Source organism: Hibiscus syriacus, unplaced genomic scaffold, assembly GCF_006381635.1.
Source record: "Hibiscus syriacus cultivar Baekdansim isolate YM2019G1 unplaced genomic scaffold, ASM638163v2 tig00001120_pilon, whole genome shotgun sequence".
NCBI lineage: Eukaryota > Viridiplantae > Streptophyta > Magnoliopsida > Malvales > Malvaceae > Hibiscus > Hibiscus syriacus.
The window spans coordinates 824,864-838,502 of record NW_024061845.1 but is presented as its reverse complement, the minus strand read 5'-3'; the positions used below and the strand labels follow the sequence as shown (position 1 = coordinate 838,502).

Genomic DNA, 13,639 nt, shown 5'->3' with positions numbered 1-13,639 from the left:
AATTTGATTGGAAAGAAAAAATGCCATGATAATAAACTTATATAGTTTTTATTTAAGAAAGTGAAATTTATAAAAACAAAATTAAAAAGTGTTTATCCAGAGGCAAAGAAGGTTTCACCCCGAGGAAAATGAAAACTAGGTAGGGTCGGTTATTAGCGTTACAGTAAATCGTAACCACGTCGTATTGTTGATGTGAATCGAATTGAGTCCATATCGTTTTTTTACTACGAAATACCGATTTTGCCACCCAATGTTTATCAGATTTACCCGTGAATTTCAAATTATAGAAAACCCCGCTTATCTTTCTCCCTCTCAAAGTCAATCCATAAAAACTCCATATTATTTTTTGCTTTAAAGACTTTAAATGGAAAATCGTGGCTATTGAAGAAGAAGACCAATGTCGACGATAGAGAAAGCGTTGATTCAGATCTTCGAGAGGAAGAATCGAATAATCGATAACGTGAAGCAACAAATCCTTCTCTTCGATCACCAACTCGCTTCCAAATGTCTCATCGACGGCTTCGTTCCTCCGCCTTGGCTCCTCTCCACTTCTCCATCCGGTAATCCTGCTCCCTGTTTCCATTTAAGCTTTACATTTTGAATTCATTTCAACTATATCTTAGATATAATATGGTTTTAGTTTCCTTATTAAAGCTTATATTTTATTCCACTCCATATAAATCCGTGAATTTCTTTGTCTTTTTTGTTTCTGTAATTAATCAATTTGAAGTGTTATTTAGAAATGGCGTCTTGAATTCTTCTTAATTCTTAGTTATTGCTTTTGATATTCTATTAAATTCTAATAGGCATAAATATAATAAATATTTGATTAAGTTTAAGCTTTAATTTAGCAACGGTCTCTTGATTTTACCATTTAATTAATTTGATAATTTTGATTTAATGCTTGATTTTACGTAATTGATTTGAAGTGTTCTTTAGCTATTGCATCTTGAATTCTTCTTTGTTGTTGCCTTTCTGATACTCTTTTTTAAATACTAATATTCCATTCAGCATTAGTTTAGAAATGATGTCTTGATTTATCTTTGAACTAATTCAATAATTGATTTAATGCTTAATTCCTTTTTAAACTAGACAATGTTTGAAGGAATATTCCATCGACTTCAAGATCTTAGTTTTGAAAACTTGCTTCTTCAAAGATAGAAAAGTCCTTTCCATTTTCAAATTTCGTCCCTCTTCGTTACATTTTTGCAAAGTCTTCATTTGAATTCATGATTGCACTTTAGTGTTGGAACTTAATTTAGCAATTACTTTAGAATAATTTCTTTAGTTTTCTGTTAACAGTTCTTTTAATGGATTTATAAATGAAAAAAGAAAGGTTTGCTTTTAATTGCAGAGTTGAACAAGGAAGATCTCATCTCAGGACTCCTACTTCCACGGTCAGAACATTCCATTCCGTACTGTTCTCTGTATCAACAGCCAGTTGTTACAAATGATAATGTGAACTTACCCCCTGTTTTATGCTCCCGAGTTGATGCTTCAAATGAAAATGAAGGCTTAGATAAGTTCCTTTATGGTAAAACTGATGAGCTGGATCCTAGTGTTACATCTCCTCCTCAAGATTGTAGAGATGGGATGGTCTCAGATATTTGTCCCGACCCTTGTTTATCACTGGCAAGAATCCAGAGATCTAAGTCTAGGCAACGAGCTTTAGAGCATCGAAACAGTGCAAAGAAACTATGTAAAAAAGGTGAGAGCTGTGACAATAATTGTGATGCTTGCAATTGTCAAAACAAAGTGTCCAAGATTGCATCTTTACAGTCTGGTCCTGTGGATAAGATGGAATTGATCAGAGCTGGTGACGATGTTGTGAGTTATGAGGGGGAAAAGGAAGAAAAAGGGCAATACAGGAGCAAGGAAAGAAGTGGAAATTTTTACTCCGATAGAATCACAAGATCAAGAAGTTCTGTCCAACCTTCGAAGTCCCACAGTGGGCCTTCAGGTGCAGGCAACACTTCTCATGTTGCTAAGCAGGATGAGGTGGTACCTAGGGTATCCATATGCAAATCAGGAGAACAGCATGTTGTTAATCATGAGTTATTGGAGTCAGAATTTGTTGAACCTGTTGATAATACTGAAAGCTTTGTAGTGAAAAATGAAGAAAGAGGTCAATGTTGGAGCCAGGGAAGGGGTGAAGATATTTGCCCCGGTAGTATCACAAAGTCAAGAACTGTTCATCCTCCAATTTCTGCAAGTAGTCCTCCAAGTCCAGATATGAGCTTTTGCGTTGCAAAGCAGGATGATATTTTGCTCACAGAATCCATTAACAAATCAGGACTACAGCCTGATGCTGCTGATGAATTATTGCAATCTGTAAAGCCAGTTGATAATGCTGGTACCTGTGTAGCAGCAAAGGATGAACGAGATCAATACCAAAGCAAGGAAAAGGGAGGAAATATTTATTCTGGTAGGGTCACAAGATCTAGAAATTCTGACCGATCTCCCAAGTCTGTAAATGGGCTTTCATGTGCAGGCAAAACTTCTAAAGTTGCAAAATGTGATAACAATATGCTTCTAGAAAGCATCAGCAGATCAAAAGAACAGCCTAGTGCTGTTGATAAGTTATTGGCATTGGTAAAGCCTACTCCTATCTCTGATGAAACATGTGTTTCAATGGAAGCAAGAGACCACCGGAGCAAGGAAAGGAAAGCAATGTTTATCAAGGAAGATTAACAAGATCCAGAAGTTCTAGCCTACACCATAACATTGTAAATGAAAATTTGAAGCCGTATAGTTGTCCTGATAGGAACATCAATGATGGCATTTGCAAATCAATGAAGCGTCCCTGCCATGTTAATGATCTTAATGAGTTGATTAAGCCTTTCAATATCACCAAAGAAAGTTTTGAGGTAAAGGTCAAAAGTCATAACCAAACATTGGAGAAAGCTGTTGTGGATAAAAATAATGATGGTAGTATCAGGTCAAAAGCTAATTCTAGTGCAAAGTTGTTTAAACTTGATTCCTCTAATACTCTGGAGAATAAAGTTACACAATCCAAGTCAACAGCTTCCAACCAGCTCCTATGTAAAAAGTCATCTGTGAGGTATAAAGATGTTGGACATATGGAAATTTCTGGCACTCAAGTAGATTACTTGCCTTGTATTGATGGTAGTGCTCTTGCTGAATTGAATCAATGTGATGCATTTGTTGCAGACACTGATGAGGATTCTGTTGAGTTAGTTGAGGCATCAGCTAGTTCTGCCTCTAACTTGGATGGTGGTAACAATCCTTCTCTTATCAAGTCATTGAATAGGTATGGAAGAGTTGAGGTGGAAGCCACCGGAAAATTTTCACAATCTTCATCTGCTATGAAGGTGTTGCCCAAGCAACTTGATTTTGATGATTTGGGGGAGTGCACTCTGAAGGAAGCTTCTAGTCTAATGTTGAAGAGTGAAAACATGATCAACTCATTGGAGAAAAGTTCTCTTACACCACTTCCTTGTGCAGATAATCTGGATGAAGTAACTTCTGCTCACCACCAAGAAAAACACAACTCATCCCATGAAAAGCAGTTGCCAGAGGAGCAAGAACCTTTCTGCAATGAGGAGAAACTGTCTGAAACAGCTTTTAGCAAGACATCTGCTGGTAGAACTTCCAATTTAATTGTTTTCTCCTCAGAAAAACACACACCTGATGCTGGTACGGGTGCTGTAACAAGTTCTGTGCCTGAAAGCAATGAGATTTCTGTACAGGAAACTTTCTTGGAAAATTTTCAACTACCTTTAGAGTTTCTTTTGATGCTTTGCATGAAAATTTGCTACAGGATGTTGCAGGATCCAATATAAATGTTGATTCAGGGATAGATCATCTCTTTGAGAAGGATTGGGGGAAGGTTGCAGTAAAATCTGTAATGTTGGTTCCGGAAGCTAGTGATCATAATCTTAATACTGATTTATGTAGTGGTCCTGCGATTTGTAGCCCTCCCCTGCCAAGGGTAGCAGATGCAACTTCCAATGATGCAATTGGGTATTCTAATGCTGCTGCTGTATTTGAAGAAACAAAGGGTCATTCTCTGAAAGAGAAGATGGAGTCAAGTCCTTCTCAAATTCAAAATGAAGCTACAACGGGAAGATGTATTGCTGGTGACGTTGATTCTGTTCTTGATCAAACACATGCAAAATCAAGTGACAAGAAGGTTTCAGTTCTGTCCATACAACAAGGTAAACATTCTAGCCCCCATGTGGAGGGTTCATGGCCACGTAAGCGGAGGAAAATTGATGATCAACAAAATAATTCCCCGTCTTTTTCATTAAGCTTGAAGGTAAAGAACTTGAATTTATTTACTGGTTAGTTTTGTACAATATAATCCTAAGCATATTCAAAATCTAAGAACTTTTATTTTTCAGGAAGAAGATGCAAAGCAATTAAGTGCTAAGTCTTTAGTTGATGAAGAACAAAATGAGGTATGCTACATTATAGGTGGAACGGAAATTTCCTCTAGATTAACTCCTTGTTATATTAATACCTATGACTTCCCATGAGCTAGGGATGTCTTATACCTCTTTTCCTGCTATAAGAGTGCTTACACTTCAACTCAATTTTATGTACAAAACAATTGATTAAGCTAAAGTTAATTGTTTCTTTCAATGAGAATAATACCTCTGTAGAGGTTATCCCATGTGGAAAAAAATAAAGTTAGGGGCAAAGGATCTGTAAAGTTGATGTCTTATTTTTTATGTTGCCAGGGGAAATATAATCGAAAAGAAAGGGACATCCCTTCCACTTTTATGCATAACCAATTTGATGTGGCTTCTGTCCCAAGTTTGCCCATAGATACCCTTGATCACTCAGTGGACAGAACAGGAGCGGTAGATTCATCGAGCTTCATGTTTGGTTCAACAAGGAAATGCACTGCAGATGAGAACAAAATCGTATTGAATGTTGGGGCTAAATCTGAATTTGAAAATATCGACCATTTGGCTTACGGTGAAAGGAGCAACAAAGAAAGCAAATGTCAACTAGGAGAAGATGGTAAGTTTTCAACTTCTCTCATCAGTTCTCCTTGTCGACTCCCTTCAGACTTGATCGGCGCAGATCAAAGTAAACCAGAACTAGAGGGGTTTATTATTAAGACAGACGGTGAACGAATATGCAATGGCGAAGAAGGCATTAGCTTTGAAAATTTTCACCTTCCAAATACTACAATAGGACGTGTTAGCCTTCTGGAGCAGCTTTGCAAATCTGCTTGTATTCGTACCCCATTGCCCCAATTTCCATCCACGTATAGATTGCACCAAGCAACTGGTCTTTACCAATCTGTTCCGAATGGACTTCTAGAATGCACGGACCTGAGGAGCTCTAGTTGCTTTGGTGAGGAAACAAACCGTGCGACTGGTCTTTATCAGTCTGTTCCTAATGGACTTCTAGAATGCATGGACCTGAGGAGCACTCTTCCCGAAAATGATGATAGAAAAAGTCACCTTAAAATCAGCAGTAGTTGCTTTGGAGAGGAAACAAATCGTGCATTTCTTGGAGAAGGCTTTTCTGATTGCTTTCCATTATCTAGTTCTCAGCTTACTGGAAATGAGAGAAATCCCTATCTTTCTCCAGTTGGCAAGTTCTGGGATAGAATCACATCAAACTCTGACAGTTCAGAGAAGCGAGGTAGCCTAAAGCCAGAGCTGCCCTGCATTAACGAAGAACATGAGATCACGGAAGAGGTGGTTGATGCATTTCAGGAAGCCACTGCTTCAAAAACAGTGACTTTCTCTTCCAAAAGGGAACCACTTACTGAGATTAGGGAATGTCCCAATGTTCCTTCATCAGTTTCTGGAGCTGAAAATTTTAATGTTAGAGATAGCCTGGACTCTGTGAACACAGCCTACAGCTTCATTGGGACTGAGAAGGGGACCAAGCAAAAGGTTCGAAAACACAATGCTACAAAGAGGAGAGATACAATTAAGTTGAGAGAAAACTGCAGTATAGTATCAGTGGCAAATTCTACCAAAAGGGCAAGTGAATCACTTCGTAATAGGTTCAGTAAACCAAAACTATCTGAGAAAACCAATCAAAGAAAAGGTGGGCCAAGTTTCTCTCAAAAGGAGTCAAAGATCAATAATATAGTTTCAAATGTCACTTCGTTTATTCCTATCGCTCAGCAAAAACAAGCAGCTTCCATTGCAACTGGTAATTATTTACTCATTTCTTCTGCAGCCATTTTTTTCCTGTCATTTCTCCCTAGCATTTTACGAAAACTTGTGTTACCTATAGATTATGCAGATGCTTTAAGTTGTTTGTAATTCCTTTTAGGGAAAAGGGATGTTAAAGTGAAGGCTCTGGAGGCTGCTGAAGCTGCAAAGAAACTTGCGGAACAAAAAGAAAATGAACGCAAGATGAAGAAGGAGGCGTTGAAACTTGAACGGGCGAGGTTGGAGCTAGAAAACTTGAGGCAGTTGGAGCTCGAGAAGAAAAGGAAAGAAGAAGAACGAAAGAAAAAAGAGGCCAGTATGGCCGCTAAGAAACGACAGAGGGAGGAAGAAGAAAGGTTGGAGAAAGAAAGAAAAAGAAAGCGCCTGGAAGAAGCACGGAGACAGCAGCGTGGCCCTGAAGAAAAATTATGTTCAAAGAAGGATGAGAATGAAAAGAATTCCCAAGCCCAGGTATGCTTCCTTATGCTGTAAACTATGTCTTGTTTTTAGAACTTATTTTCTGCAAAATGGAATTAACTCTGATGTCTGCTTTAGGCTGAGAGATCACAAACATTGAAGGTTCCTAACAGTGAAGCATTGAAGCACGAGAAAATGCAAAAAGCAGTAGTAGCAAGTGAAGGAAAAATGTCGACTAGGGAATTTGGCACAGTTGTTTCTTCAACTTCTGATGCCGTAAAAACCAGCACGGCCAGTGAAGATTTTAATGCGAAGGTAAATTTCAGTTAACAGATTCGGATAATTAATTTTGGAAATTCATCTACCCTCAAGAAATTATCTCCTCTTTGGCTTAAATAAAAGGAACTTTAAGGTTTCCTCTTAGTATTACTGCTATATTAAACTAAGTACATTCTCTTTTCCGCTAACCATCTTTGAAGGCTGTTTGTAAGGACAATGTTATGTCTTATGCATAGATCATGTGCTTAAGTACTCTCAGTTTGCGTCGAGAGGGTAAAACATGTGGGGGAAAAAAGCAACTGCAATGAGATTTTCTTTTGTAATTGCAACATAAGGAGAGGTCATCTATGCTACAATGGGTGGTAAAAAAAAAACTGATTGAATGGAACTTCAAAATCAGTATAAAGACCTTTAAATGGATTGTTTTGCATTACTTAGACATCTTTGTTGCTATCTTTGCAAAATCTTGAAGACTAAAGAGGCTTTCTATTTTCTATACGAGGCTTGTGTGCTTTTCTATATTGATACTGGTTTAACTGAAACCATTCCTGGATGTTTCTTCTACTAATTGCATGGTTAAATATTTTTTTCATTAAAGCCTCATGTGGACATTGAATCTTGTCAGGTAATGAGCACCTTGAATAGAGTAAAAGGGAGTGATAACCAAAATGCAGACGTAAATATTGAACAATCATATGATATTTCTCCATACAAAGGTTCTGATGATGAAGAAGAAGATGATGACGATGAAAATGAACCTAATAGAAAATTTGTTCCTTCATGGGCCAGGTATGTGACTCAGTTTTATCATTCTGAAAACAGGTAGGTACTCAATTCCATCTTAAGATGTTCTGAGAATTAGCGTTTGACTCTTGGTAAATTTGCAGTAAAAATCGTGTGGCTCTGGCTATTGTTTCCCAGCAAAATGTAAATCCAGAAGCAATATTTCCCCCAGAAAGCTTTTGCAGCATTTCTCAAGGTGATTTTTTACCAACTGTAAAATCTTGTCCTATGTTGTTTGCTGTTGGACTAACAGTTATTCTCATACGCAGTTCTCTTGCCAAGAAAATTCCAGCAAAACGGTGCAAATTAAATTGGATGGTACGATATTGAAAAGCATAGCATCTTCTGCCAACTTAAAGATAGCTTTTGCATGATTATAAAGGTACACTATCTCTTCAGTTTCATTGGCATTGGTAACTTTATTGGACTAAATATCATGCTCTTGAGGCAGCTAGCACTTTGTGAAAACCAAACACCCTAGGTATTTTTCCTTGATCCATTCTAGTTTTCTTCATGGCTAAGGCTTTTCATGGTAGGGGGTAAATAAAATTGGAAGGATGTAAAACTAAATAGATAGAAAAGGGCATATTTTTTTTTTTCATTGTTGTACTTGGTAGGAAGAATGGAAAAATGAAAGAATATATTTTTCTTTTTATTCATTGCTTGGTAGAGAAAGAAATTAAGCTTTGAAAAAAATGATTTGAACTAATTCACATCTCTCTCACATTTTCTCTCCAACATAAATTGATTTATTTTGACATATGATAGAAAATAATCATCTCTTCTTTCTTTCTCTTCACTTTTCTTTCTTACCAAGCTCAAATTTATTTTCATTTCATTTTTTAGGTGAATATTGATTTAACCCGCTTAAGTTATTATATATTATAAATATATTTATCTCATTTTTCTGGTGAATATTGAAATAACCTACAAAACCTATCCCATAATCGAAAACTGATCAAACTGTCAAAATTTGAACTGAAATAATTGAGGGGGGTTGATTTTTCGGTTTAAATCGAGAAATGCTCACCCCTGAAGCAAGGGTATTATGAATTTGATGTATGAAAAATGTTTTTTAAATTCTCACTCCTATTGGTCTTTTGTGGCAGGTTGAATGGAGAGACATTTTGGAAGAGTAAGAAGAAGATGATCTCTGAAACTCCAAGTTGAAAATTTTAATGGATGCTATCTAATTTCTAGTACTGTTTCGTGTTTAGTGATATAATATCAATATGAAGTCAATAACCCAGCCATTGAAGCTGCAAACAAGTAGATCAAAAATGACATTTTGTACGATTTCACTCCCTAATCACCAGGTAACACACCTAATTTAAGGGAGCATTTCTATTAATTGTTCATAATATTGTAATAATTCAGTCATATTTAAATTACTTCGGTGTAGGCTCTATGTACTGTTTTGATGAGCTCTACATAATTTTAAATTATGATTGGTTAATTGTAGTTACAATTATTCTAACTGATAATCGATAGTGTGGGTTTCATGTAATATTTTTATGAACCCTAGATAATTTCAAACTACGATTAATTGTAGTACAATTATTTTAAGTTGATATGCACTTAAATTTTAGAGGTCTTAGCTAACAGATTCCCTCTATCCCCGTTTGCAAAAGTGCCTAAATAATGATGTGAGAATTTTTAATTCTAAAAGTAACGTATTCACCCTATTAATTCATGATATAGGGTGTTTTTTTTATAGAGTTTAAGATCTCTCGGTGTCTTCGGGGTGTTCATTGTTAGATGAATTTCTAGGCGTCTGGGATTCCATGAAAAAAATTTGGCTATTTTACACAAATATCACCTTAATAAAAATTAATTATTTGTTAGTCACTGTTTAAGAATATTTTATGATCTAGCATATTTTTAAATACTTTCTATAAAATTACATAATACAATTATATCTACCAATTACCACTTGACATTTTCTGATACGTTTTTGACCATTTCAAAATCCTATACGTATAGTATATTCTAGGAAACTTTGAGGGTAAGTAATTTAAAATATAAATAATTTTATAAAATATTACAAATCATCATCATTTTGAAAATAATTTTGCAGAAAGACGCGGTACATGTACCGCATAGGATTTTGAAAATATTTATAAAAATTTTATAACTAATATTTATTTTTCAAAATCCTATGCGGTGAATGTGTCACGCATTTCTGCAAAATTATTTTTCAAAATCCTAGAATATACTATACGTATAGGATTTTGAAAGGGTCAAAAACGCATCAGAAAATGTCAAGTAGTAATTGGTAGACATAATTATATTGTGTAATTTAATGCATGAATAATTTTATAGAAAGTATTTAAAATATGTAGATCTGTAAAATATTTTTAAACAGTGCCTAACAAGTAATTAATTTCTGTTAAGGTGATATTTGTGTAAAAATGCCAACTTTTTTTTTAAATGTTAAAGACGCGAGGATTTCCGCAATTGAATTCACCCAAAGACGTCGAGAAATCTGGTCCACCCCTGAAGACACCGAAAGATCCCAAAATCCTGTAAAAAACACCCTATATAAAAATTAATCGAGTACATTACTTTGGGAATTAAAAATTCCCACGTCGTTATTTGGGCACTTTTGCCCCCGTTCGTTGGCTGATGCCCTTCCATTATATTTTTATTGCGTGTTCATATAAAGAAAAAGCATTTCGGTCTTTACTATTGGATGGTCTTCGCTTTTTTTTTTCTTTTCGAAGTAATACTATTGGACAGTAGCACTAATCCAAATTGTCTGTACGAGTGGCCATTATTGGGGTGCAAATTTTCTATTCCTGCAACGGTTATATGAAGTAGCCAGTTTTGAAATTTGAGCAAGTATTGTTTGAAATTTAGTTTGTTGATTGAGCTAATTTACATGCAGATGGTGTCAATAGCAAATTTGTTGTTTTTTGTATACAAGATTCAGCATGCAATTCAATATGCCATCAATTTTTATATTAGTGACAGCATTGGGTCAGAATCTGAACTTTTTTTTTGAATAAGGGAATCATTCACATGGTTTGTCTTACGTTAATTAATAATAATCCATAGTTTTATAATATGATTTTTGTATGTTAATATATTTTTTAATATTGTAATCATGTTTACTATTTTTAATATAAAAATATGTTTCGTCAAATAACTAATATTACCAATTCTACGCTCCACCCACCTTTAAAACGGTCACTTTTGGAAAAAAAATAAAGATAGATACAAAATCAAACTTAGGATCTCTCGTCTCATTGTCATCTCTGTCCCGACCATCTTATTGCTTTTAATTACCTAAAACTAAAGCGTTTTGACCATGACCAAATCCAATCATCTTCGATCTAACCGTTATATTTCCATCTATTAAACTTTTAGAAAGAAAAGTTCCAAAATATATGATTCCACTTTATTTTCTTTTGGGTTAAGTGCACAAATGATCAATAAATTATACTAAAATGATTTTTGGTCATCAAAGTTTTTGAAATTATAAAATAATCATGAGATTTATTGGATTATTAAAAAACAATGATTAATTTTGATAAGTTTAAGGATCATTTTATAATAATATGATAAGTTCTAGTTATTATTTTATAACAGTTTGAAAAGTTTAATGATCATTTGATAACATATGAAACTTCAGTGACTAAAATAATATTTAAGTATAGTTTAGTGACCCTTTGTGCACTTTACCCTTTTTATTTTGATCTTTTTCTTCAAACATCCTCAGGCGCCTATTTTCCAACTCTTTAAACCACATTCCCCCCTCTTTTACTCCATTTCTCATTTAATATCCCTTTGCGAAAGAAAATTTGAACACTGTTTGTAACTGTAACTTAGCACCGATTCGGGACTTTGGGTAATATTGAATCTCCAATCACAGAATCTTATATCAAAATCAAAAGCAATGCTACCAAGAAACCTTCTTGTTTTCTTGCTGTTTCTTGTTTATCTTCTCTTCACATTCGATTCCCCATTTCTAATCTCAGCTGAAACCACAAGCTTCAATTTCCCATTCTTTACTGCCATGAACCTCACTCTCCTCGGCGATTCCCATCTTAAAAGTGGTGTCATAGGCCTAACCAGGGAAACTGACGTGCCTTCTTCAAGCTCAGGTAGCCTCATCTACAACTACCCAATTCGTTTCTTCGATCAAGAATCCAATATCACGGCTTCTTTCTCCACGAGTTTCTCTTTTTCCATCAGCTGCGACGATCTAAGCTCTTACGGCGACGGCTTAACGTTCTTTCTTTCGCCTGATAACCAAACCCTCGGGAGTCCAGGTGGGTATCTCGGTCTTGCTAACTCTTCAGATTTGGCCAAGAACAAGTTTTTAGCCGTTGAGTTCGATACCAAGCTCGATACTCGATTCAGTGATTCGAATGAAAACCATGTCGGTTTGGATATCAACTCGCTTAATTCAATCGAGGCCGCTGATGCATTGTTGCAAGACGTTGATTTAAAGAGTGGGAATTTGATAACTGCTTGGATTGTTTACAAGAATGATTTGAGGGCCTTGAATGTTTTCTTGAGTTATTCGACTGTGAAGCCTCCGACACCATTGTTGTCTGTGGATATTGATTTGTCTGGTTACCTTAAAACGTATGTCTTTGTTGGGTTCTCGGCTTCAACCGAAGGGAGTACATCAATTCATACGATTGAGAATTGGAGTTTCAAAACTTTTGGTTTCCTTCCTGTGAGACCAAAATCGCATCCTCATAATGTATCTGGTAGTTCAGTCACAATAATACCTACTGTTCCTGCATCAAATACTTCCAATAAACACCACAGGAGGCTCGGTTTTGGACTCGGGATTGCTGGTCCGGCTTTCTTTTTCGTGGTTCTTGCTGTTTTTGGTTATGTTTCTGTGAAGAAATGGAAGGATACGAGGGTACAGAAGAATCTCAAAGCTGAGATTTTGGCAGGGCCTAGGGAGTTTAGTTACAAAGAACTGTATGCAGCGACAAGAGGGTTTCACTCCAGTAGAATCATAGGGCGTGGTGCGTTTGGAAATGTGTATAAAGCCGTATTTGCTTCTTCGGCGTCTGTTAGTGCGGTGAAAAAATCGAAACACTCCCGCGAAGGTAAAACTGAGTTCCTAGCTGAATTGTCCATTATAGCTTGTTTGAGGCACAAAAATCTGGTTCAGCTACAAGGTTGGTGTGCCGAGAAAGGTGAATTGTTGCTTGTTTACGAGTTTATGACTAATGGAAGCCTCGATACAGTGCTTCATCAAGACCCTGCGAATGGCATATTGTTAACATGGTCCCATAGGCAAAATATTGCTATTGGATTGGCCTCTGTTTTGGCTTACCTGCACCAAGAATGTGAGCAACAAGTCATTCACAGAGACATAAAGACGAGTAATATAATGCTCGATGCTAACTTTAACCCAAGGCTTGGTGATTTTGGTTTGGCAAGGTTGATGGATCATGACAAGAGTCCAGTTTCAACACTCACTGCAGGAACTATGGGCTACCTTGCCCCTGAGTATCTTCAGTACGGGAAAGCAACTGAGAAAACTGATGTTTTCAGCTACGGTGTCGTAATTCTCGAAGTAGCTTGCGGCAGAAGGCCGATCGAGAGGGAAGGGGGACTAAACAGCCAGAAAATGGTGAATTTGGTTGACTGGGTGTGGGGCTTGTTTGGTGAGGGAAGGATCATTGAAGCTGCCGATAAAAGGTTGAATGGAGATTTCAAGGAGGAAGAAATGAGGAAGTTATTGCTGGTGGGTTTGAGCTGTGCACACCCCGATAGTGCTGAGAGGCCTTCCATCAGGCGAGTCCTTCAGATTCTCAACAACGAGGCAGATCCAACAGTCGTGCCAAAGATGAAACCGAGTCTTACTTTCTCTTGTAGCTTAACTGTTGAGGACATTGTTTCAGATGATGAAGAAAGCAAAACAACAGCTTGAGAGGCCACCCAGGGTTCAAGCCTTGATCATATAGAGTTGGATTTCATTTTCTCGTACACAAAATTCATTGATTGTTTAATTCCTTCATTCCTTCTTATACCATCATTAT

The 13,639-nt window shown here is 36.4% G+C and overlaps 3 protein-coding genes across 3 annotated transcripts; all 3 read left to right on the top strand.

Annotated features, from left to right (window-relative positions):
* Window positions 1–364: 364 nt before the first annotated feature.
* LOC120120253 lies at window positions 365–8,774 on the top strand. Its single transcript, XM_039139933.1, has 12 exons — window positions 365–560; window positions 1,355–2,688; window positions 2,745–3,704; window positions 3,782–4,279; window positions 4,365–4,421; window positions 4,704–6,144; window positions 6,268–6,617; window positions 6,702–6,878; window positions 7,468–7,631; window positions 7,730–7,821; window positions 7,895–8,007; window positions 8,735–8,774. The coding sequence occupies exons 1-11, from the start codon at window positions 398–400 to the stop codon at window positions 7,933–7,935; spliced, it is 5,277 nt and encodes a 1,758-aa protein (XP_038995864.1). The 5' UTR covers window positions 365–397; the 3' UTR covers window positions 7,936–8,007; window positions 8,735–8,774.
* Window positions 3,078–4,422, top strand: LOC120121799. The gene is made up of 2 exons (XM_039141092.1): window positions 3,078–4,279; window positions 4,365–4,422. The coding sequence occupies exon 1, from the start codon at window positions 3,081–3,083 to the stop codon at window positions 3,801–3,803; it is 723 nt and encodes a 240-aa protein (XP_038997023.1). The 5' UTR covers window positions 3,078–3,080; the 3' UTR covers window positions 3,804–4,279; window positions 4,365–4,422.
* Window positions 8,775–11,471: 2,697 nt separating the features above from the next.
* Window positions 11,472–13,639, top strand: LOC120121793 (probable L-type lectin-domain containing receptor kinase S.7). Its single transcript, XM_039141079.1, has one exon. It carries the CDS (start codon window positions 11,524–11,526, stop codon window positions 13,528–13,530), a length of 2,007 nt encoding a protein of 668 aa, XP_038997010.1. The 5' UTR covers window positions 11,472–11,523; the 3' UTR covers window positions 13,531–13,639.